The 27,337-nt window shown below is 35.8% G+C and overlaps 1 protein-coding gene across 1 annotated transcript in view; it reads right to left on the reverse strand.

The window, feature by feature from the left end:
• Ehbp1 (EH domain binding protein 1) overlaps positions 1-27,337 on the reverse strand; it is a 283,776-nt gene that overhangs the window by 226,679 nt on the left and 29,760 nt on the right. Inside the window, exon 3 of the mRNA XM_090336837.1 lies at positions 8,780-8,837. Within this exon, the coding sequence (XP_090192963.1) occupies positions 8,780-8,837 (58 nt within the window). The remainder of the gene's footprint in view (positions 1-8,779; positions 8,838-27,337) is intronic.

The following is a 27,337-nucleotide window of genomic DNA, read 5'->3' on the forward strand; positions in this document are numbered from 1 at the left end:
GTTAAAAAGTTAACATTTCTGTGTATAGCACCAAGGGACAAAGTAGAAATTTTCTAAAAAATGGGTAAAGAGACAGTCATTTCAGATAATTCCCTCAAGAATGCTAAAGCCTAATCTAAGTTACTTCTTTAAATATCAGTCTGGGAAAAGTTCAATTAAGTTAGTGCTTTCGTTTTGTGCTATTCTTTTCAAATCTGTAAGACTTGGCGATGTTAAAGATACTGTAACAGTACTAATTAGTCCAAGTACAGTAGCTGAAAATGAATATAGTTATCATTATCTAACTATTATATACTAGATAGAAAATAGAAGGACCAGGAAACTTCACTGGAAAAATAAAATCAATGATATATAAAGAGTCCTAAGCTAGAATAATCTAGCTTTTTCAAACTAGATTGAAAAAAATCTAATACAGGAAATAAAAAATAGTTCTAACAAGAAACTTTCACTCATTCTAACCAAAGGAAACAGTAAATCAGGTTTTTAAGGTATAGATTAAAAAAATGTGAACGACTAGTAAATATAAACACTATGAGAAACCTATTCAGTTTTCACTATGAGAATTCTGATCAGTTTTCATTCGGGTAATCAAAAAGATTTCCCTAGAAAAGAACCACACACAGAAACACATATACAGTTATATACTATCTTAGCATAGCTTGAAAAGGTTATTTAATAATCTGATGAGTATACTAAACATATTTACAATTTAGTCAGCATATAGGAATTAGGATGTGTTATCCACATCCCTCTATACACTTTTTTTTGTATTTTTTATTGTAATTAATAGAGAGGTTACATTATATTCACCAGATAGAAGGTGCATTACTTCACAAACACTGATATCCTTTCTTATGACATGGTCCCCATTTCCCTCTCCCCCTCCCCCCGCTCATCTTGATTTCCTCCCTTCCCTATCCAATTTCAAATAACCAATTAAGTACATATAAAATATATCAGATAACAAGGTGAAATATTGTAACAATATGAGATAATCAACGGACAGCAAAAGAGATGAGAGATAACACAGTACATTAAGGACAACAATCATTCATTATATGGCTTTTGTTTCCTTATCCTGGAGGTCCTTACATTTAGTGTCATATGGCCTTATGTATTTAGATTTTGTTCTATTGTGAAACTCTGCTAGGACAGCCCAAGGTTTCTACTGATTATGACAAATGAGGGAAACCATTGAGCCTATGTTCCTTTGAGTCTGGCTTACTGCACTTAATATGATTTTTTCTAAGTCTTTCCATTTCCTTACAAATGGAGCAATGTCATTCTTTCTGACAGCAGCATAGAATTCCATTGTGTAAAAATACCACATCTTGTTGATCCACTCATCAACTGAGGGACATAGGGGTTGGTTCTACATTTTTGCTATGGTAAATAGTGCTGTAGTGAACATCGTTGTGCTAATGGATTTAGTATGTCCTTGTTTCTGGACCATTGGGTGGAATTGCTAGGTCATAGCGGAGTTCTATGTTTAGTCTTTTGAGGAACTGCCATACTGCTTTCCATAGTGGTTGAATGAGTTTGCACTCCCACCAACAGTGTAGTAGTGATCCCTCCTGGCCACATCCCCTCCAGCATCTGTTATTAGTTTTCTTGATCCTGGCCATTCTAATTGGAGTGAGGTGGAATCTTAGAGTTGTTTGATTTGCATGTCTTTTATGACCAGAGATGACGAGCATTTCTTCATGTGCCTATAGGCCATTCTTATTTCTTCTTCAGAGAAGACTCTCTTTAGGTCTTTGGCCCATCTTTTAAAGGGATGGTTGTTACTTTGGAGATTAATTTTGGAGTGATTCAATTTTTTGAGCTGTTGATATATTTTAGATATGAGGCCTTTGTCCATTGAATGGTTAGTGAAGAGTTTCTCCCATTCTGTAGGCTTCCTAATTAATTTACTAACTATGTCCTTTGCCATACAGAGGCACTTCAGTTTAATGCAGTCCCGCTTATCTAGCCTTTCTCTGATTTGTTGTGTTATTTGGTCTTATTAAAAAAGTTTCGACCTGTGCCAAGGAGGCCTAGTGTATCTCCTATTCCTTCTTGTAAAGTTTTCAGTGTGTCAGCTTTTACCTCGAGGTCTTTGATCCCTTTGCAGTTAATTCTAGTGCAGGGTGACAAAGAAGGATCCAACTTTAGTTTTCTGCAGGTGCTTAACCAGTTCTGCCAGCACAACTTGTTGAAGAGGCTGTCTTTCTTCCATTCTATTTTTTTGGCTCCCTTATAAAAGATTAGGTGGCCATAGGTCTGTGGTTTAATATCTGGGTCTTCAGTTCTATTCCATTAGTCTACAGGCCTGTTCTTGTGCCAGTACCAAGCTATTTTGATTATTATACCTCTGCAATAGAGTCTAAAGTTTGGTATTGAAATTCCTCCTGAGCTGTTCTTTCTGCTAAGAATTGTTTTTGCTATATGGGGTCTTTTATTATTCCATATGAAATTTTGGATTGCCTCTTCTATTTCTTTAAAGAATGACATTGGGATATTGATGGGTATTGCGTTGAATTTGTAGATAGCCCTTGGCAAGATTGTCATTTTCATGATGTTGATTCTTCCAATCCAAGAGCATGAGAGTTTTTTCCATTTCCTCAGTTCTGCTTTAATTTCCTTTTTCAGGGTTTTAAAATTTTCATAGAAAAGATCCTTTACATTCTTAGTTAAGTCAATTCCTGGGTACTTTATTTTCTTTGAGGCTATTGCAAAAGGAGTTGCTTTCCTGATTGTTGCCTTGTTCCTCTCACTGTTGGCATATAGGAAGGCAGTTGATTTTTGAGGGTTAATTTTATACCCTGCTATCTTGCCAAAGTTTTGAATCAGCTCAAGGAGCTTTAAATACAGAATCATATCATCTGCAAAGAGGGAAAGTTTCACTTCCTCTTTCCTATTTGGATCCCCTTTGTGCTTGCTTCTTGCCTTATTGCTCTGACTAGGAATTCTATGTTAAAGAGGAGTGGAGAGAGTGGGCATCCTTATCTCGTCCCTGATTTTACAGAGAATGGCTTTAGCTTTTTGCCATTAAGTATAATACTAGCTGTGGGTTTCTCATACACAGCCTTTATTATACTGAGGAAGGTTCCATGGATTCCTAGTTTCTTCAGAGCTTTTAGCATAAAGGGGTGTTGGATCTTGTCAAATGCCTTTTCTGCATCTATTGAGACAATCATGTGATTTTTGTCCTTGCTCCTGTTGATGTGTTGAATTATATTAATTGATTTGCATACGTTGAACCAGCTTTGCATCCCTGTGATGAATCCTGTTTGATCATAGTGTATAATTTTTTGATGAGTTGTTGTAGACGATTGGCCAGTATTTTATTGAGAAGTTTTGCATCAACATTCATCAAAGAAATGGGTCTATAGTTCTCTTTCTTTGATGAATCTCTGTATACAGACTTTTTTATTTTTTTATTTATTTTACTTTTATTTTTTGCTAGTCTGGAGGCTTAACCTCAGAGCCTGAGCACTGTCCTTTGGATTTCTGAAGACTAGAACTTTACCCTTTGAGCCACAGCACCACTTCCAGCTTTTTCTTGTACTTCGTACTGAGGAATCAAACCCAGGTCTTCGTGCATGCTAGGCAAGCACTCTACCACTAGGACAAACTCCTGGCCCCTCTCTATAAATTTTACACAGATCTTCTTGGCAACTCCAGAGGCAGGCCTAGGAAAAACTCAACATTCCCCAATTTATATTTAAAATTAAAAAGATATTATAATTTGACGTACTATTTGAAGTATTTCATTACGTTTCCTCGTTTTCTTCTTATTTTTTGTTTTGTTTTGTTTTTCTGTCCTTGAACTTTGGGCCTGGGTGCTATCTCTGAGTAAATCTTTTGCTCAAGGCAAGTTCTCTTACTACTTGAGCCATAGTGCCTTTTTGAGTAGTTTGTTGGAGATAAAGAGTCTCATCAAGTATTCTGCCCAAGATGGCTTCAAACATAATCCTCAGATTTCAGTCTCCTAAGTTGCTAGGTTTACAGGTATTAGCCATTGGCGCCTGTTCCTAATTTTCTTGTTAATAATTACCAAATCAAAAGGGAAAAAATAAAAAAAAGGGAGAAAATGCTTTCTATTGGCAGCTAAAAACATTTAGGGTCCATTCTAAATTACATAGGTATGTCATATATTTATCTATTATACACAACCCATAACCTTATCCTGGTCATTTTCCACAAAAGTTTAAGGCTAAATCAGTAATAACTGATTGGACTGTAAGACTATTTTAAAAATTCTTCTTATGAGTAAGTTTTCAAATTATAATGGCCCCAAACTATAAATATATCCTTTAAAGAAAATGTTGTTCATGGTGTAAATATTTTAATTTCCTGGAAAAGATGCTTAAAATTTTTATGTATCTATGACATACAAAGACTCAGCTTAATTTTAATTATGTTCGAAAATCTATGTGCTAGTGATTATATAGAGAGATTCTTTTCTTGAATATTTGTTTGTAAAACATGACATCTGAAACATGATATAAAAGTCAATGTTAACAAAAATCTTTTTAAAAATTTCTTAAAACTTAAGGTCATAAAGGATGAGACTACATGAAAGGATCTCCAGGATATGGAAACAAGAACTTTTATCTTGTGTGGTTGTTGTTCTTAATATACTATGTTATTTCTCTTCTTTTTTATTGCCCTTTGGTTAATCTCATATTGTTATTCTATCTGACTTTGTTACCTGGTATATTGTATATATGTTTATTTGTTTATTTGAAATAGGAAAGGGAAGGGAGAAAAACAAGATGATTGGGGGGGGTTAGGGACAAAAACATGAGAAGGGGTATCAATGTGTGAGAAGTAATGCACCTACTATCTAGCAAATGTAACTGTAACCCCTCTATACATTACAATAAAAAAAGAAAAAAATTCAAGCTTAAAAAATATGCCTACTCTATTCTGAGAATCCCCTTTCTAGTTATATGCAAAAGAGAAATAAAAATAACTTTCCCTCAAAATACTTGAACAATTATGTTCAGCTTTGCTCACAAGAGTGAATATTCACAAAAAAAAAAAAGAGGAAACAAAACAAATGTTCATCAACCAGGAAACATATAATCAAGTTGTACATTCATATAATAAAATATTACTCAGCAATAAAGTGAAACCACCCCAAAACACAAGGGTATGAATAAACCTCAAAAAAAGTATTTGAGGCCAGTCATTAGGTAGAGTGCTTGCTTTAGCATGAATGATGACCTGGGTTCGATTCAACGGTATACCACATATATAGAAAAAGCAAGAAATGGTTGGGGCTCAAGTGGTAGAGCTCTAGCTTTGAGAAGGCCGAGGACAGTGCTCAGGCACTGGCAAAAAAAAAAAAAAATGTGCGCACTGAGTCACACCTGTAATCCTTACTATTCACGTGGCTGATCTCTGAGGACTACCATTCATAGCCAGAAAAGGCTATAAATCACCAAAAAGAAAAGTGGAACTGTGGTGTAAGAGGTACAGTGTTAGTCTTAAGCAGAAAAGATCAGAAACAGGGCTTGGGCCCTAAGTTCAAGCCCAAAACCGGAACACACAAACACAAAATACCAAAAAGTATTATGTTGAGCAAAAGAGATCAGACTTCATGTAGTAGTACTATACAGTAGGTACAATATAATTGCATTATTTTATGTGAAATTCAAAAACAGGCAAAATTACTCTTTAACAGAAAACAAAACAATGCTTGTCTCTGAGGAATGAGAATTGAAGAACAATTGAAAAAGATAATGAAAATGGTTCATATATGGGTAGAAGTGGTATACCACTTACACAGGTATATTGAATGATATGATTAGAGCCTATACATTGTACAGCACAGTAAAAGTAAACTAGCTCAATAAAAGTATAACTTGATGCCAGACATGGTGAAATATACTTTATAAGTCCAGCACTTGGGAAGAACAGGCAAAACTGTGAATTTGAGGCCAGCCCAGTCTGCAAAGTACCACTATGTCTCAAAACAAACAAAAGAACAAACTTGAAACAATGCACTTAACTTTTTTTTAAAAAAATTCAAAATACTTTTTTTTGGCATTTTGAACTGAAAGCTTTATGCTTCCTAGGAAGATACTCTACCTCTTGAGCCATAATCCAAGCTATATATTTTTCTTTATTGTATAAAACTCAACAACCAATAAATATTATTATTTACTGTAGGACGGCTATTCAACACATTAAAATTCTGCTTTATAACACAGCCTATTCAATTATTGGTGAAAACTAAAAACTAAAAATTGATCCTAGCCTTTCACCATGCACAAGCATTAACTCAAAATGGATCAAAGACCTCAATATTAGACCTGAAACCTTGAAACTGCTACACAATAGAGTTGGAGAGACACTGGAACTCATAGGCACAGGCAAAAACTTCCTGAACAGAGTCCCAGGGTCACAACAGATTGGAGAGAGACTCAATAAATGGGACTACCTAAAAATAAGTTGCCGCACAGATAAAAGCATAGCCAGCCACTAAATTAGAAAGACAGCCAACCAACTGGGAAAAGATATTTACCAATAATACATAAAACAAATGCTTAATAGCCAGCATCTACAGGCAACTCAAGAAACTAATCCCACCCCAAACCCAACAAACCAATTACTAAATGGACAAGGGAACTAAAGAGAGACTTATCAAAAGAGGTTAAAATGGCAGAAAAACATATGAGAAAATGCTCATCATCCATGGTCATAAAGGAAATGCAAATAAAAACAACCTTAGATACCACCTTACCCCAATCAGAATGACCAATATTCTGAACTCAGACAATGACAAATGCTGCTGGGGTTGTGGAGAAAGAGGAACCCTACTGCACTACAGGTGGGAATGTGAACTAGTTCAGCCACTCCAGAAAACAGGTTGGAGGTTTCTTAAAGAGCTAAAAATAGACCTTCCCTACGATCCCACCATACCACTCCTGGGAATCTACCCTGAACATCATAAACCAGGATATGATAAGGATACCTGCTCAGCTATGTTCATCTCTGCACTATTCACAATAGCCAAGAGATGGAAACAACTCAGATGCTCTACTGCAAATGAATGGATACAAAAAAATGTGATATATGTATATATATATATATATATATATATAATGGAATTCTACATAGCCAACAGACAAGAGAAAATAATGGCATTCACTGGGAAGTGGATGAAGCTAGAGCCAATTATGTTGAGTGAGATAAGCCAAGATCAAAGAAACCAAAGGTACATGGTATCCTTAAAATGTGAATATTAGATCCAAACAGTACAAGAGCAATAATTCAATATTTGGGTACCCAATGTTATAGACATGGTCTGGGAGATATAAACATAATTACATAGACATAAAAATCTATAATGGGCTTATACTCTATAGACATGTTTTATTACATAGATTAATATGTGTATCTATGACATAAAAATCCTCAGCTTAATCTAATTATGTTCTAAAATCTAAGTGCCAGTGATTGTATATAGTTTCCCTTCTTGTATACTTGTTTGTTAAACATGACATTTGAAATATGATGTAAAAATCCATGTTAATAAATTCTTTAATAAAAAAAATTCTGCTTTATTTCCCACATACAAATAATTAAAAAACTTCGGAAGGTTCGTTTGCCACCCAGCAATGAACTCAGATAACTCATCATTCCTTAAGAATGTCCTAATTGCAACCTCTTTGAATTGCAGTAAGTCTGGTCTAAGCACAATTGTTTAAGTGGTACCTGTTTAGTCATAAAGGCAAAACAATGGGCCAGGAGTTTGGCCTACTGGTAGAGTGCTTGCCTAGCATGCACATAGGCCTGTGTCTGATTCCTCAGTACTACATACATAGAAAAAGCAGGAAGTGGTACTGTGGCTCAAGTGGTAGAGCTCTAACCTTGAAAAAGTCCAAGGACAGTGCTCAGGCCCTGAGCTCAAACCCAGGACTGGCAAAAAACAAAAGTTATTAAAAAAAAATTCTAGTACATAGAATTATATTGTTCAGGGTTACTTTTTCAATTCATTTGTGCCACTACAATAAAAATATCATAATCTCGGCAATTTACAAAAAAAATGGAAATTTCTTTTCTCACAGTTCTGGAACATGGAAAGTCTAAGATCAATGTATTAGCATTTGGTGAGGGATTCTTACTGTATTTTCACATAGTTTAAAGCAGATGAGAAAAATGGAATGAACTCTCCTCACAAAGCCCTTTTAAAGATATCTATTTCCATTCCCAAGGAAGAAGCCCTCAAGGTCTAATCACTTCTTGAAGTTGTCACCTTAAGGCCTCCATCACCTAACATAATCATACTGCAACACCTAAAATTTGGGACACATTCACTACTAACTCCAAGAGTAAAATTCAGTCACTGACTCCCACTTTAAGAAATACAGTTAAAACATTTCAAGACATGATCAATCTACTTCCAGTAGATTAGCTAAACATAAAAATTAAATAATAAAATTAAAAACCAAAGACCAAGTAATAGTTTAAAATAGTCTACAATAGGGGCTGGGAGTTTGGCCTAGTGGTTAAAGTGCTTGCGTAGCATGCGTGAAGACCTAGGTTCGATTCCTCAGTACCACATATAGAAAAAAAGCCGGAAGTGGTGCTGAGGCTCAAGTGGTAGAGCTCTAGCCTTGAGAAAGTCCAAGGACAGTGCTCAGGCCCTGAGCTCAAGCCCAGGACTGGCAAAAAAAAAAAAAAAAAAAAAAAAAAAAAAGTCTACAATAGAATCAGAAAAGCTTAATAATTTAAGCCAAATTAAACTAAATTACTGGGTAAGAAATTTACAAAACACACTAACCTTAGAAGACTTCCTTCGGCTTCTTCTTGTCCAAACTACCACCAGTTTATCTGGTTGCCTGTCAAACAGGAAAACCTAAATTAGCAAAGCCTGGCACTTTTTAAATCCAAAATATCATTTGCTTCAAATTACAGAGTAACATTCTTAAAATGAAGCTCTATATTCAAATACTGTAGATGCTGAATTAAAATGAGATCTAATTTAAATGACTACTACACAAAGCAAGCCAATTCACTGGGACAAAGTAAAATACACTAAAACAAACAGGGCATAGAATGATCAATTTCAAAATCTGAAAGGAATACTCACCACCCTAGATTATTGTATCTAGTATTGCTAACCAGAATATTGGGAAGTTTTGTTCCATAATGAATAAAAATTAAAGGAATTCATAACCACCAAGCAAGAACTGTAATATATCTAAAGAGATTCTAAACATAGAAGAGGAAAGTAAATGCAACCAAAAAAAATTAAGAAAGAATAAATTTCACTGGAATAGGAGATAAGCAAATAAGGACTAGAGAAGAATCAAACATTTTAAAACAACAATATGCTACATATTGCTTAATACTAACTGTGAAAATATTAACTATATTGATTCTCAAATCAAAAGACATGGAATGGCAGAATGGTTAGGAAATCAAAAGACAACTCAAAGTGAAACAAAAGAAAAAAATTCCCAACAAATGAAACCTGAGAACAAGAGGGAGTATCTTGCATGCATATCTGACAAAGCAGACTCCAAAATTAATCAGAAAAGATAAAGATAGGCACTTCATTTTGATAAAGACAGCAATTCATCAAGAGGAAATAATTATTGTGAACATATATTCCCTAAACATTAGTACATTCAATTTTATTTTACACAGAAAGCACAGATACATGCAACACAATGAAGTAGCAGGTAACTTTAGTAATTCACTCTCATTAATGGACAGGCCATCCACACAAAAAGTCAACAAAGAAACTTCAGAATTAAATGATACTATAGACTAAATGGTCTTAATAGATGTGTACAGAATATTCTACAAACAGCTGAAAAATATGAAACTTTCTCTAAGACAGAACATATTATAAGATAAAAATCAACTCAAATAATTTAAAAAATTTAAAATCAATGAGTGTGAATTAATGCAACTTCTATCTGGCAAATATCATGTAACCCTTCTATTAATTACAATAAAAAATATATGAAAAAAAGAAAAAAATTTAAAATAACTTCCTATATTTTATCAAACCACAATGGAATAAAACTAGAAACCAACAGCAAAAGAAACTACTGAAAATGTTCAGATACTAGAATGTTATGTTGTTGGATGATCAATATCATTAAAGAAATAAGAATAGACATGAAATGAAATTCATACAATCTGATGAATACATCTTATCAGAATCTTTTGAATATAACAAAAGGAGTTCTAAGAGGAAATGTTATACCTGAAAGTGCCTAAAGAGAACCAAAGAGGAGCCAGGTACCTCAAAATGTGTGTAGTCCTAGATTCTCACTCACAAAGCTGAGATCAAGATCTCAAGTTGAAGCCAGCAATATGGAAAGTTTGTTAGACCCCATATGAACAAATAAACCCCATATGTACAAATGATGTGTACAAATCAACTCAGCTACTTAGAAAACTAAAATCAGTAAGACTGTGGTTCCAGGCCAAGAAGGAAAAATCTGAGACCCAGTCTCAAGTCTAGGGCAGTGTTGCACATATACTATCCCAAAAAGTAGAACTGAAGCTCAAGTCAGCCTAGGTAAAATGAGATGTCATTGGAAGGGTTCAAAACTTCCAAATATGATCTTGGTTTCACTACTTTTGTCTTTTCTTTTAAAGTAAAGCTGTATACAGATTGTGAATTAACAGAATAAATTTCAGAATGAAAAAAAAACTGACATTAGGTCTCAAAAATAACCAAAGCAAAAAACAACTGGAGGTACAATATGGCTCAAGTGATAGATTTACCTAACAGACACACAGAGAACTCTCAACTCAAATCTTATCCTGACAAACAAAAATCAAAGAGGACTCTGGTGTGAAGGCTCATAATTTTAGCTGAGACTGGGAGGATTGTGGTTCCAGGCCAGTTCAAGCAAAAGTAATTAACAAGATTCCTGTCTAAACATGAGAAAAAGAAGAAGAAGAAAAAAAAAAAAAGCTAAGTGTGGTGGTGGCACATAGCTGGCAGGAACTATAAAGTCCAGATCAGACCAGGCAAAAAGGTAAAACCCTACCTCAAAAGTAACTACAGAAAGAACAAAGGCATGGCTCACAAGGTAGAATACATGCCTAGCAATTATAAAATCCTGAGTTCAAACTTTAGTACCAGAAAAGAGAGTGAATGAGAGAGAGATGAGTTCAAAGCTAGCCAGAGCAAAAAGTTAGCAAGACACTACCTCAAAAAGCAAACTGAGGTTGGGTGCAGTGGCTCACACCTGAAATCCTAGCTAATCAGAAGGCTGAGATCTGAGGATCAAGGTTCAAAGCCAGCCAGGCACTAAAGACTGTGAGACACTTTTTTTTTTACTATAATTAATAGAAGGGTTACATTATATTCTCCAGATAGAAAGTACATTTCTTCACAAACAATAATACCCCTTTCGCATGTTTTTGTCCCCTTTTCCCTCTCCTTCCCCTCATGTTATTTACCCTCTTCCCCATACTATTTCAAATAACATACATATAATGTACCAGATAACAAGGTAAGATATTGTAACAATATGAGATAACCAAGGGACAACAAAAGAGATGAGGAATAACACAGAACATTAAGAACAACAATCACACATTATATGGCTCTTGTTGCCATATCCTGGAGATCCGTTCATTTAGCCTCGTCCTATATGGCCTTATGTATCTAGGTTTTGCCCTATTATAAACCTCTGCTAGGAGAGTCCAAGGTTTGGGTCTGGCTTACTTCTCTTAATATGATTTTTTTCCAAGTCTTTCCATTTCCTTGCAAATGGGGGTGATGTTGTTCTTTCTGATGGCAGCACAGAATTCCATTGAGTATAAATATCACATCTTGTTGTGAGACTCTTATCTCCAACTAATCACTAGAAAATGGGAAGTGGGGCTGTGGCTCAGGGGTAGGGTGGTAGCCTTGGGCTAAAGAGCTCAGGGACAACGCCCAGGTCCAGAGTTCAAATCCCATGACCCATTAAAAAAAAAAAAAACCTGAGGAGCCCCCATATGGTCCCTGCCTTCCCTGTAACCCCACATCTAGGCATGCAGTCCCAAGCCTCCCAAAGCCCATTGAGATAAGGTGACCAAGTGGGGCCAGGATTCCCATTTCATTACTTCAGGCAAATGGAAAATGGAAAATAAAAAATGATCACAGGAGAACTGGAGCTGCCACACCATGAGCATTCCATACCTACACCTGTCTGAACTTCCAGAGTCACCTTGTGTGTTCTAAAGAAACAGTGACACAATATGCATTATACCCAAAGACATTCATCACAGCCAAAAAATCCATATGGAGGTTATACTATGGCACCTAGCCAGACTCAAGCCCACATAATATAAATACTAGTACTCTCAAGACATATATTCAGGAGAAAGCTCCTACTGATAAAACTGGTGAGATATCTATCAGAGTGCAAATCTCTGTAGGAACACAAGAAATATGAAAAAAAAAAAGCCAAGGCAATGGCATGCCTTCAAAAGAACTCTAGCAACATCCAAACAATTTATAATGGATGAAATGCTTGATAAAGAATTTAAAAGAAGCTGGCACAAGTGGTTCACATCTGTAGTTCTAGTTGTTCAGTGGATTATGCTTTGGAGCCAACATGGGAAGAAAAGTCCTCAAGACTCTACCTTCAATTAACCAGCAAATGCCAGGTATGGCTCAGGTAGTGGCTGAGAAAACAAGCTGAGCAACTGTGAAAGTTCTAAGTCCAAACATTGGTACTAGTCAAAAACAGTAAAATAAATGAAATGAGAGAATGATTATAAAATAGTACAATGAAATCCAGGAAAATTCATATAGTTAGCAAGATAATACAGGATATAAGTAAGAAAGAAAATGAAAAAGAAAAGATCCTAAGAAAGAATCAAACTCAAAAAACACAACTTAAGGACTCAACAGATTAGATCAAGTGGAACAAAGAATATCTGAACTTGAAAAGGTCTTTTGAAATATTTCAGTCTGATAAAACCAAAACAGAACAATATGCTGCCTACAAAGAAACCCACTGCAAGGATTGCATTAAACTGCAGAGCTTCTGCATGCCTAAGGACATAGCTAGCAAGATAAGTAGATTTAATCCACGCATATTATATGTATTGTGGAAATTTACACTAATGTTTAAATAGGATCTATATAGCCTACATTTATCTGTTCCTGTGGTCTCATGGCATTAACATAAGAACTATATTCTTCAACATTGTGTGTGTGTGTGTGTGTGTGTGTATGTGCGCACACATGCGTGTGTGTGCATGTGTGTGCCAGTCCATGGGCTTGAACTCAGAGCCCAGGCCCTGTTCCTAAACTTTTGTGCTCAAGGTTAGTGCTGTACCATGTTAAGCCACAGTGTCATTTTGGCTTTTTGGTAGTTAACTCATGAACTTTCCTGACTGAGCTGGTTTTGAACAGAGATTCTCAGATCTCACTCATCCTCCAGAGTAGCTAAGATTACAGGTGTGAGCCATAGGTGCCAAGCTATCAATACTTTTTGCTGTTTTGGGTTTTTTTTGTTTTTTTTTTTCACCTGTCAACCTTAGTTGTTTTGTTTTTAAAACACCTCACAAGCTCAAAAAATTGAATCGCTCCAAAACTATCTCCAAAGAAACAACCATCCCATTAAAAGATGGGCCAAAGACCTAAAGAGAGTCTTCTCTGAAGAAGAAGAAGAAATAAAAATGGCCTATAGGCACATGAAGAAATGCTCAACATCTCTGGTCATAAAAGAAATGCAAATCAAAATAACTCTGAGATTCCACTCCAGTTAGAATGGCCAGGATCAAGAAAACTAATAACAGATGCTGGAGGGGATGTGGCTAGGAGGGATCACTACTACACTGTTGGTGGGAGTGCAAACTCATTCAACCACTATGGAAAGCAGTATGGCAGTTCCTCAAAAGACTAAACATAGAACTCCGCTATGACCTAGCAATTCCACTACTTGGCATTTACCCAATGGTCCAGAAACAAGGACATACTAAATCCACTAGCACAACGGTGTTCACTGCAGCACTATTTACCATAGCAAAGATGCGGAACCAACCCAGATGTCCCTCAGTTGATGAGTGGATCAACAAGATGTGGTATTTTTACACAATGGAATTCTATGCTGCTGTCAGAAAGAATGACATTGCCTCATTTGTAAGGAAATGGAAAGACTTAGAAAAAATCATATTAACTGAAGTAAGCCAGGCTCAAAGGAACATAGGCTCAGTGGTTCCCCTCATTTGTTATAATCAGTAGAAATCTTGGGCTCTCCTTGCAGAGATTTACAATAGAACAAAACTTAAATACATAAGACCATACAGTATGACGCTAAATGAAAGGACCTCTAGGATATATAAACAAAAGCCATATAATGAGTGATTGTTGTCCTTAATATACTATGTTATCTCTCATCTCTTTTGCTGTCCCTTGGTTATCTCATATTGTTACAGTATCTCACTTTGTTATCTCATATATTGGATAAATGGGTATTTGGTTATTTGAAATTGGATAGGGAACAGGGGAAAACAAGATGCGGGGTGGGGATGGGGGGGAGGGAAATGGGGACCAAGCCATGAGAAAGGGTATCAATGTATGTGAAGTAATGCACCTTGTATCTGGTGAATATAATGTAACCCTTCTATTAATTACAATAAAAATATATGAAAAAAAACCTCACTACCTTTCCAATTACACAACATTTAAGTATCTCAAAAACATCTTCATCAAATTCCAAACACTGTTTCAATTTCTTCACCTGAGACTTTAGTTGTGTATGTATGTGTATCTTCCTCCTGTTTTTCTACCTGATAAACTCCTAAATTTTCACTAACTCTTCACTAATTCTCATCTCACCTAGTCCCCTTCTTTGGCTCTCAATTTGAGTTGATTATTCCTACTGTGTTCCCAACACTTCTACTTTCAAACTCTGTATGCTCTATATTAAAAGTATGTATTGTTTTTATCTTAACCACTAGTTTATACTACTTTATCAGAATTATATATCCTTGTATTCCTAGCAACTAATAAAACTCTCGTATAAGGTTAAGGGCCCAATAAATATTTACTGTTGAATGGAATGAACCTTAAGTTTCATTTAGAAATTCTCAACTGGTTAGTAATTGATGGTGTCCAACTAAAACAAAAGCTATAAAATATATCTTATATATCTTCTCTTCACTTAATGAAACTTCGTAGAGATCCTTATCTTGGGTGTAATACACTAAAGCTACCTGAAAATTTCTTTTCATTTTTCTTATTTTATTTATTTATTTTTGGTGCTAGTCCTGAGGCTTGAACTCAGGATCTGTAATCTGTCCCTAAGCTGCTACCACTCTACCACTCTACCACTTCAGTGAGAGCCTTACTTCTGGCTTTCCAGTAGTTTATTGGAGATAGGAGTCACACAGACTTTAAGATCATGGTTATAGGATTACAGGTGTGAGCTACCAGCACCTGGTTCTGCTTTTATTTTTTTAATGATTCTGGATTCTAAACTCAGAGCCTCATCTTGATAGGTAGATGTTCTACTACAGAGCCATGTCTCTAGACCTTTTTTGCCCTGCTTATTTTTGAGAAATAGTCTCACTTTCTGTCTAGGTACATGCCTGGACAGAAACTGTATTTTTCACTTACTCTCATAGCTAGTATGACAGGTGCATGCCACCACACCTAGCTTCTTCCACTGAGATGTCTCATAGAATTTTCTGCCCCGGCTACCCAGGAACCACAGTCTTCTAGCTCTAAATATTCTATGTACCAACATAACAAAAGAATGCCACTGCACTCAGTTACTCGTTGAGAAGTCTCACATGTATGACCAAACTGAGATGCTCTTGATTACACTCTCCCTAGTAGCTAGATCATAGGCTTGAACCATCAGCATCCAGCTACCTGGAAAGCTTTTCAAAAATACTGATACCAGCTGGGCACGGTGGCTCACGCCCGTAATCCTAGATACTCAGGAGGGTGAGATCTGAGGATCAAGGTTCAAAGCCAGCCAGGGCACAAAAGGACCTGAGACTCTTATCTCCACTTAATTTCTAGAAAATGGGAAGTGGGGCTTGGCTCAAGGGTAGGACAGTAGCCTTGAGCTGAAGAGCTCAGGATAATGCCAAGGCCCAAGGGTAAGGTAAGTCTTGACGTGAAGAGCTGAGGGACAGCGCCCTAGCCAAGTTCAATCTCATGACCCACAAAAAAAAATAAAAAATACTGATGACTTTATTTCTGTCCTAGAGAATCTGCTTTAATTGGTTTAGTGTACAGGGTTTTTAAAACTCCACATGTGATTTTACAGGTGCAGCCTTGGCTGAAACTGCCAATGTGGTGGTAACGTGGTGGGCAATCCCAACATCTCCTCCTGACTTGAAACATCAGTGAGACATTGCTTTGTATGAAAATGAGACTTTCTCCTTCCTTCACAACATCCTCCCAGAGTTACTTCAACTCTTTACTGCCTTCTAACTGGACTCAGCACCCTTCAACCCTCAATCTACTTACTACTTCAGAAAAGGAGAGGCTTTTAGCATAAAAAGGACAGGAAACTATATTGCAATACATAAACACCATATTTGACATTGCCTTCATAGATACACATTTTTTGTAACTCAATCATATTCATATTTTAAATGTCCCCCAAAGACAGGGATTGTAGCTCAATGGCACAGGACTTGCAGAACATGCACAATGCCCAAACAAGCAGGGAGAAAAAGGTCTCCACTAAAACCAGGGACAGGTCCAACTTGGTATTATGAGGATTCTAAGGAGCAAAATAAAGCAGTGTGCTTTAAAATATGTTCTCAGCAGAAGGGCACCAATAACTATGGCCAGCAATTGGCTGGCCATAATTAATATTTTAAGCATCTGTACTGTACTACAAAAGAACCATTAAATATTTACATATACACTCCAAGGGAAAAAGGGACACAACAATTGTGAGAGTTTTCTCCAGCTACAGTGCACCTATATCCATACAACTTTCTATCAAAAATAGTCAAGAAAACCTAATAGAACTCAGAGGGAATTCAATAATCACATATTTTTTCCCATCCTATCACTTCAAAATGGAAATCAGACTGACATATATAATATATACCATAATTCACACACAAGTATTTACAGATATTTACTAAAAAATATTTTGTAAACTGGTAGGCATATACATACAATGTATATACACATTTCCTAAGAAATATATCTAACGAGTTGGAAACTTTCAAGCCTTTAGGCTTGTTTGTGAAACAAACTGCATTTGTAAACAAACATTTAACACCTCTTATACTACTTCCATTGCCCATAGAAAAGAACAATTTGAATCTGAAAATGGCAAGTCTTTGTTGGACCTAAATTCTGGAGAATAGAAGGTAGAGAGGAAAAGAACAGAAGCAGTAGTAGAGAAAGAAAAAAAGAACTACAATGAGCCAGATTATAGAGTAGTTAGCAGCATCTCCTTTAACCTGCTGTTTATGCCTTTACTTTGCTACTAAATAAGGTACTGGGAAGTTAGGCAAGTTTGGAGAAAACCATATCTACCTTAAATTTAGACTTCTGTACACTTTTCGACTCTCAAGTATCCTATGTGTAAGGCTGGGGGTTTAGCTCAGTAGAAAAGCACAGGCCCTGGGAGTTCAAACCTAGCTCTGCAAAGAAAAAAAATCCTAAGTGTGAGGTAAAACTAGAAATGGCAGAAGAAAAATCCAAAATCATAATCACTCAATAAATAATCTACTGAGTATCTGCTATGCTCCTAGTTTTGTGTTGAGCGAGAGATGAAAGAAGGCAAGCTCTCTCCCTTGAACTTTAGAGTCTAGTGAAGAAATGAATAGCTACATCCAGTCACAATATTCAGGAGAATAGAAAAAGACAAAAAGGCCTTAATTAGAAAATTTTTGTATTTCAAGAACTAGGCTCTTGATTTGAATTTGTAAAAAAAAATGTAATTAATAATGACACATTTAATGTAAAACCTAACAAAAGATGTGCACTTGATTTGAATTTGTAAAAAGTGTAAGTAATAATGACACATTTAATTTAAAATTCTACAAAAGATGAGTGATTACATTATAACTATTTACTAGCAATTGCATAAATTAAGATTTATAGGCATAGAAGAGGTTTATGCTATTTAATATAGATTTTAATTTTCCCCATGCTACATAGTAAAAAAGACATCAAGAAGAAATATCTCAAAATACTGTGGTTATTACCAGGAAACAAAATTTCATGTCATTGTAGAAATGAACATTTCTGTATTTTCTTTTTTGTTAATTTTTTATTGCATTTTGTTGTCGGGATAACATAAAGAGGGGTTACATAATTCAACCACTATGGAAAGCAGTCTGACAGTTCCTCAAAAGACTAAACACAGAGCTCCCTTATGAACCAGCAATTCTACTACTTGGCATTTACCCAATTGTCCAGAAAAAGGACAAACTAAGCCACTAACACAATGATGTTCATTACAGCACTATTTACCATAGCAAAGATATGGAACCAACCCAGATGTCCCTCAGTTGATGAGTGGATCAACAAGATGTGGTATTTATACACAATGGAATTCTATGCTGCCATCAGAAAGAATGACATTGCCCCATTTGTAAGGAAATGGAAAGATTTAGAAAAAATCATATTATAATGCGAAGCTAATTGAAAGGACCTCCAGGATATTGAAACAAAAGCCATATAATGAATGATTGTTGTCCTTAATGTACTATGTTGTCTCTCATCTCCTTTGCTGTCCCTTGGTTATCTCATATTGGTATAGTATCTCACTTTGTTATCTGATATATTGAATTTATTTGTATTTGGATATTTGAAATTTGATAGGGAAGGGGGGAAAACCAAGACGGGTGGGAGGTGTGGGGGGGGGAAGGAAATGGGTACCAAGACATGTGAAAGGGTATCAATGTATGTGAATTAATGTACCTTCTATCTGGCAAATATCATGTAACCCTTTTACTAATTACAATAAAAAAATTAAAAAAAAAGAAAAAATCATATTAAGTGAATATTAAGTGAAATAATCCAGACCCAAAGGAACATAGGCTCAATGGTTTCCTTCATTCGTAATAATTAGTACAAACTAGGACTCTCCTAGCAGAGGATTACAATAGCTGAAACCCTGGAAATGTAAGGCCATATAGGATGAGGACAAATTAATGGACCTCAAGAACATGGAAACAAGAGCTTAGTTATGAGTGACTGTTGTTCTTAATGTACTATGTTTTTTTTTTTTCACTTCTCTTATGCTGCCCTTTGGTTAATCTCATATTGTTACAGAATCTGACTTTAATACCTGGTATATTATACATATGTTTATTTGTTTATTTGAAATAGGAGGGGAAAAAAGTTTAGGGGAGGGGATGGGGGAGAGAAACAGGGCCAAAAACATGAGAAGGGGTATCAACGTGTGAAGAATAATGCACCTTCTATCTGGTGAATATAATTGTAACCCTTCTATACATTAAAATAAAATAAAATTTAAAAATTTATTGTATTTTATTGTCAGGATAACATATAGAGGGGTTACAGTTACATTCATCAGGTAATAGGTATATTACTTCTCGAACCTTGATACTCCTTCTCATGGTTTTTCCCCCTTTCCCTTCCTTTTCCCCCTACCAATCATCTTGTTTTCTCACTTCCCTTCCCTATTTTAAATAAATAAACATATATAAAATATACCAGGTAACAAAGTCAGATACAGTTACCACATGAGATTAAGCATAAGTGGAAAAAAGAGAAAAGAAATAACTTCACATAATACATTAAGAACAACAATCACAAAGATAAACCTCTTGTTTCCATAATTTGGAGTTCATTTCCTTTAGTCGCATCCTGTCTGACCATATGTACATAGGTTTGGAGGTATTGTGATCCTCTGCTAGGAAAATCTTAGATGTGTACTAATCATTACAAATGAGGGAAGTCATGGATCCTATGCTCCTTTGGGTCTGGCTTACTTCACTTAATATGATTTTTCCCGTCTTTCCATTTCCTTATGAATGGGTTGATCTCATTCTTTCTATGGCAGCATAGAATTCCATCATGTATAAGTACCACATCTTCTTGATCCATTCATCTACTGAGGGGCATCTGGGTTGGTTCTATATCTTAGCTATGGTAAGTAATGCTGCAATGAACATTGTTGTGCTAGTAGTTTTAGCAAAACTAAATTTGTTTACAGTTTGACATTTATTAAGTTTTTCTAAGTGAAATTAAACAGAGCAAAACAATTCACTGACAGACGGAAAGACAAGTAGGAGGATCACAGCCCAGGCAAGCCAAAGCAAAAAAGGCTCTCCTTCAAAAATATCTAATGCAAAAAAAGGTTGGAGGTGTGGCCAAAAACTGCCTAGTAAGCACTATATCATGAGTTTAATTCCCAGTACAAAATGTAAGTTTATTACCAAAGGTTTCTAAACTTTTTACAATTTTCCAAACTATACCCTTGGTTTAAATTGGCTAAACAAAAAATGAGGTCTCTTATCCATATTCTCTTAAAGGATCTTCATAAAAAGTTTACCGATACATTGTATTATACATTGACTGATATAAAAGTTGACATACATTAATAGCATTTTTTGTAGTTGGAGCTATTACCCAAAAGGATTTTTTTTGTTTTTAAGACAGGGTCTCCACTGGGAGTTTGATCTAGCGGTAGAGTGCTTGCCTAGGATGCACAAAGATCAGGGTTCAACTTCAAGGTACCACATACACAGAAAAAGCTGGAAGTGGTGCTGTAGCTAGCCTTGAGGAAAGCCCCAGCACAGTGCTCAGGCTCTGAGTTCAAGCCCAAGGACAGGCAAAAAAAAAAAAAAAAAAAAAAAAGGAGGGGTGTCACTATGTATCCCTATGTATCCCAAGCTGACCTTGAGTTTGAGATTGAGATTTTTCTGCTTTAGGATATGAATTACAAGTGTACAATTTCATATCCAGTTTCTTGTATTTCTCATAATAAAATACTCTTTGGATTAAGGGTTTTTTTAAGTCTCTGAAACAAACTCATATACTTTCTCTAGCTAGAAGGACATAGACTTTCTTTAGCTCAAGGTTTTACATTAGCCAGTTTGCTTTTCTTTTTGCCTCAGCTGCCAGTAAATCTCTGAACTAAATCAAGTGTCCAAGTAGCAAATGACTCTTCTCAAATGCCCATTAATATATACTCATCCTGCTCTATCACTGTTCTATTTATATCTCTAAATTACTCAAGAAGGTATTTTAAATTCAAGAGCTGACATACTCTTTCAGTATCAACTTTAAGAATGATATCTTCTTAAACTGAGTGTGGTGGCTCACACCTGTAATCCTAGCTACTCAGGAGGCTGAAATCTGAGGATCACAGTTCAAAGCCAGCCTAGCACTAAAGTCCGTGAGACTCTTATCTCCAATTAACTATCAGAAAACTGGAAGTGGCCCTGTGGCTCCAGGGGAAGGGTGGTAGCCATGAGCTGAAGGGCTCAGTGACAGCCCAGGTCCTGAGTTCAAGCCCCATGACTAACAACAACAACAACAACAAATAATAATAATAATAATAATAATAATAATAATAATAATAATACAAGGAGTAATGAAAATAGAAAACATTTACTAGGTCATATTCAAAAAAATCTTCAGGTGCCTATTAGCATACTCTCCAAGAAGAACACTATAACAAAGACACATATATTATGATATTCATCCTATAGCAATTTCACTGTCTACATTTTACATATTCAGCTCAATTCCTTTTTAGAAATTAAGCAAAAGTCATGACACAGAATATAACATCCCTACTGAGCATTCAGTTTAAAATGCTTTGCGTAATTTTTTCTTTGGATCGCAGGACTATTTTTAAGTCACGTAATATACTACTTCAGTGGTTCTTCTGTTGAGATTTACCACAAGATTAGAACAAATACATTTAATACATCAATAGCATATTTCTAAAAATTCCTAAGTCTAAGTCCCCTAACTGTATTAATTATAAAACTAATATGAAAACAAACCTAACTGTACTTCTTGACATAATCCTTAATCATAGTTTGAAGCCAGCCCAGGCAGAAAAGTCTGTGGGGGTCTTATCTCCAATTAACCAGTAAAAAGCCAAAAGTGGAGGTATGTCTCAAATGGTAGAGCACCAGCCTCAAGCCAAAGCAAAGCAAGAATCTGTGGCTCTGAGTTCAAGTTCCACTATTACTACCAGTACACACACACACACACACACACACACACACCAGGAAGAAAGTATTTCAAAGAAAAATTATCATAACTGTTATACAGAAATACTAGCTGCTACTACATCTGTCACCCTACTGATGGTTAAAATGGATTCAGCTGATCTGGCTGGCTAAAGAAGTGTCTTCTTTCTCCCTCATGACTTCTCTCCAGAAGTTGCAACAACAGCTGATAACCTCCAAATGAATTCTCAAGAAATATATCATAAAGATCTGGGGCTATGGATCAGTGGCAGAGAATTCACTTAGCATATATAAAAGCCAGGGTTCAATCCCCAGAACTACAAAAATACAGAATAAAAATATAAATGCTAGGGGCTAGGAGTTTGGCCTAGTGGTAAGAGCTCTTGCCTAGCATGCACGAAGACCTGGATTCGATTACTCAGTACCACATACATAGGAAAAAAAAAAAAAAAGCCAGAAGGGATGCTGTGGCTCAAGTGGTAGAGTGCTAGCCTTGAGAAAGCCCAAGGACAGTGCTCAGGCCCTGAATTCATTCCCCATAACTGGCAAAAACAAACAAACAAAAAATATATACACACACATAAATGCCATAGGACAGACAGAAATGATGATACATTATTATTCTACTTTTAAGACATTAAGTTAGTTTGCTTAGTACTATGTTTATTTTGAATTATATGAAACAGTGAAATGAAGTTATAAAACAATATGAACTGATATTGCTCCAGAAACAAAAATACTCATTTTTTCCAAAAATAAAGATATTGTCATTGGGCACTAGTGGCTTACCCTGTAATCCTAGCTACTCAGGAGACTGAGATCTGAGGATCACAGTTCAAAGCCAGCTAGGGCAAGAAAGTTTATGAGACTCTTATCTCTAAACACTAGAAAACCAGAAGTGGTGCTACAGCTCAAAGTGGCACAGCACTAGCTTTGAGCAAAAAGAGCAGAGGAATAGTACCCAGGGCCCAAGTTCAAGCCCCAAGACCAGCACAATTTAAGCCTTGTTAAGCTGTACTTCACATGAAACAAACATTTAAAATATGGATAAATTACTACTTTGAAACAGTTCCATTTAAAAAAAAAATCAGTCTAGAGGTAGTGTGCTTGCCTAGCATGCACAAAGACCTGGGTTCGATTCCTTGGTACCACATACATAGAAAAAAAAGCCAGAAATAGTGCTGAGGCTCAAGTGGTAGAGCTCTAGCCTTGCGAAAGTCCAAGGACACTGCTTAAGCCCTGAGCTTAAGCCCAGGACTGGCAAAAAAAAAAAATCAATCCATAGATCATGATCACAGAATTATAAGTGTTTTATATTTGCTCAAATTCTATGACTTTCACAGTTCACCATACCCCACCCCCAAAAAAGACAATGCTATTTTGTTTCCAGGAATAAGATATTCAATTAATAACATAGAAAATTCAACAAACAAGTCTCTCTAGAAGGAAGTCTAGAAACTAGTTAATAACACTACCTTTACCTTTTTATGATCACTTTATTTTTGCTGGTTCAAGGGCTAGAACTTCACATACTGCTTGCTCACAACTAGTACTCTACCACTTAAGCCACATCTCACTTTATGCTGGTTAATTGTAAATAGAGTCCAGGGGACTTTTCTGCCTGGGCTGGCTTTGAATCACAATGATCCTTAGATCTCAGGCTCCTAAGTAGCTGGAACAGACATGAGCCACCAGTGCCTCAGTGTATCTCCTCCCAATGTTTTTGTAACTTTCAAATCTCTTGATCACCAAAAATCTTTGCATTTTCAGAATTCTTTCCTCCATTCTAGTACATCACTATAAACCCTTCTGTACATTCACTTGCTAATTCCTTCTCTCTCCCTCAGCTACATAGCCCTGACAAAACTCAGCACTGCTCAAATCCAACTGTGCCTATATGCAAGCTCTGAACACAGCTGGGTTAAGAATGCCAACCCACAGTTAAGAAGATCCTTGGCACAACCCAGCAATCAGTTCATTCTCACGTTGACAACTTCGTAACTTTTCTGTCCCTAAATCTTCATCAACTTTTTCCCCTATCACTCCCTTTAAACTGATATCTATATTATTATTTCTCTAAGAAAACTGAAGCCAGTAGAAAAGAATATCTGAGTCTGTCCTCACCAAATCTACTTGCATACTACCCCTTTTAATCATTTATCATTCCTGCTTTCCTTGATTCCGCTCAAATTCAACTTTTCCATTTGTATACTACATGTTTCTTTCTCCTCAAGACTTTTCCCCTGAGGTTAGTCTTCTTTCTAACATCATGTGTTGTTGCTCAATCATTTCTGTCAGCCTTTCAGCATGTTGTAATAACTGTCATGCCAAAGATATGCCTTTAAACTCTTTTCCTTCTCCAGTTACTACCTAGTTGTCTGCACTGTAGCCAAATTCTTTAAGGCAATCACCTGTACTCACTGTATTTATTTCTTCTAATCAAGCTTTCCTCCCCAATATTCCTCAGAAATTTCTCTTCAAGGTGAACAGCTCCTTCCATCTTGCCAATACAATGGTCGTCTTGTTCAACTTCAATAGTATTTGATACAGCCAAATACTCCTTCCATTCTCTTTCTATACTCAACTTCTTAGAAAATGCACTTTTCTAGCTTTCCTGTCACTTCAGTATTGTTTTCAGTCTTCTTTGCTATCTCCTCTATATGGGAGACATGTCTCAGAGCTCTGTCCTTAACTCTATTCTCAAACTGTATGAATTTTATAAGAAATTTCCTATAGTCCCATAGTTATAAATACTACCTATGTACTTAAAGGCTTCAGATCTCTTCTCTCTCCTGGGTCAAACCCATAATTAACTGCTTAATTATGATCTTCATCTGAATATCTAAAACTCTTTAAGAAACACACACACACACACACACACACACACATATCTCTTGATTGCTCCTTGACATAAATAAATAAATAAATAAATAAATAAATAAATAAATAAAACACTTTTCTTCAAGAGATTCCCCTAGGCCTAAAGTAACACTGTGTTTGTTTCCTCAGGTCAAAAACCTGTAATTATTACTGATCCATCACTTACTATTTTATACTCTATTAGTAACATCTGTCAATTGACCTTCAGAAAATTCATTTTCCAGCTGACAAAATTCACAGAACTCTACACTTAAAATGGATACCTTTATTCATTACAATTAAGACCTTGATAAAAGTGGGTATGTGTTACTTATATAAATAGGACTATTTCTCATTACCGTGCATTTGTTTGGACTATTGTAATAGATTTTTTTTCTTTTTTTTAGTAATATTTTTTGTCATGGGGCTTGAACTCAGAGCCTAGGCACTATTTCATAGTAATAGATTTCTAATGGATATCTTTGCTTCTACTCTTACAACAGTCCATATTCCAATCTTCAGAATAATCTTTTGCAAATCTAAAACAAATTGTATCATTTCCTGCTCATCTCCTTTCAACAATTCTTTCACACTTTAAATCCACAAGCCCTCACCAAGATCTGAAGGCCTTACACAATCTAGTTCATACCAGCCTCTCAGACTCACTTGTAGTCACTTTAACCTTTAACTTCTATTCACTGTGCTTCAGAAACTAGATTTCCAAAGGCTCTGAAACCAAACAAGCATATCTTCAATTAATAATTCTTCTTCCTTTCCCCTTTTTTTTTGGGGGGGATGGCGGTACTAGAGATTAAACTCAGGGTCTCACACTTTACCAACTGAGCAAAGCCCACTATTCTCTGGCTTTTTGTTTGTTTCCCAGGTAAAGTCTCATGCTTAGTCCCAGCTCACTTCAAACGGTAATCCTCCTAAATCTCTGCTCTAGAATAGCTGGAACAACAGGCATGTGCCACCACCCTCAGATTACCTTTTGCTTTTCTTTATTTTTATTTAAACAATCCAAGTTCTTTAAGTCAACGTTCATGTAGTTTTACATCACTCTGTAGTCAACAGAGAAATGCTTGTTTAAACCACTCAAAGAAGTGGATCCAAATTATATGTTTTTATATAACTAGCTTTCATAAATTCAAGTTAACATTCACATCTAGCCTTTAAATGTCCAGTGAAAAATTGGACTAAAATTGGCTTTAGGAAACTGGAACATCAAATTAAGGACTTTTTATTTTATCTAATAAGCCAGCTACATTAATTTTAACTGGGAAAAACTACTTTTTTAGTTTTCAAATTCTACAGTAACAAGTTATCAAACTATCAGAGGCACATCTATACAGTTCTGTACTTTTATTAGAGTTTTTGCATTTTATATTTTTAGAGATTTTAATAATATGATTATAATACATATGCAAAATATAAATTTAAAATCATACAAAGGAAGAAAGTCTTCCTGTATGATATTGGTAGTTCAGAAATGGAATCGCTTCCTGAATCCCATCCTGTCTACCATTTTCAGTCCCCTGAGTTTTAAATTCATGCTGAAATCAGTATATCTTTCATGTACCTCCTTGGAGTCAAAAATAGCTGATTGGTAAGGCTGAAAACATTAAAATACTATTCCTTGCAGCTGGGAGTTTCGCCTAGTGGTAGAGTGCTTGCTTCGCAGGCATGAAGACCCGGGTTCCATTCCTCGGTACCACATACATAGAAAAAAGTTGGAAGTGGTGTGTTGGCTCAAGTGGCAGAGCTCTAGCCTTGAGAAAGACCAAAGACAGTGCTCAGGCACTGAGTTCAAGCCCCAGAACTGGCAAAAAAAAAAAATACTATTCCTTGCTGAGTACTGGTGGGATTATATCTATAATTCTAATACTCGGGAGGCTGGGATCTCAAGATCTGGGTTTGAAGCAAGATGAATTGGAGAGTCTTATCTCTAATTAACCAAAAATAGCTGGATGTAGTGAAATAGCTCAAATAGTAGAGCATCAGTCATAATTGAAAAAAGCCAATGAGAGGGGTGATTCCGAGTTCAATCTCCAGTAAAAGCACAAAAAATAAAATTAAAAAATTATAAATTCATAACATGCATGTTACAAACCTTGTTAAAATATAGTTTCTAATTCAGTAGATCTATTTCCTAGGTATTGTAAATGTTCCTGATTCCCAGGGAAAACAAAAACAAAAAATTTTAAGTAGCAAGGCAATGACCCCTATATGCACAGACTACCAATGCACAAATTTAATTATATGGTTCTTTCTTTTTATAGTTTATACTTTCTTCTCTAATTTTCTTATTCTCCTAGTGTTTTGATTTACTGTTAATGCTTTAACTCATACC

Source organism: Megascapheus bottae, chromosome 7 (genome assembly GCF_031878675.1).
Source record: "Megascapheus bottae isolate mThoBot1 chromosome 7, mThoBot2.hap1, whole genome shotgun sequence".
Classification (NCBI taxonomy): Eukaryota; Metazoa; Chordata; class Mammalia; order Rodentia; family Geomyidae; genus Megascapheus; species Megascapheus bottae.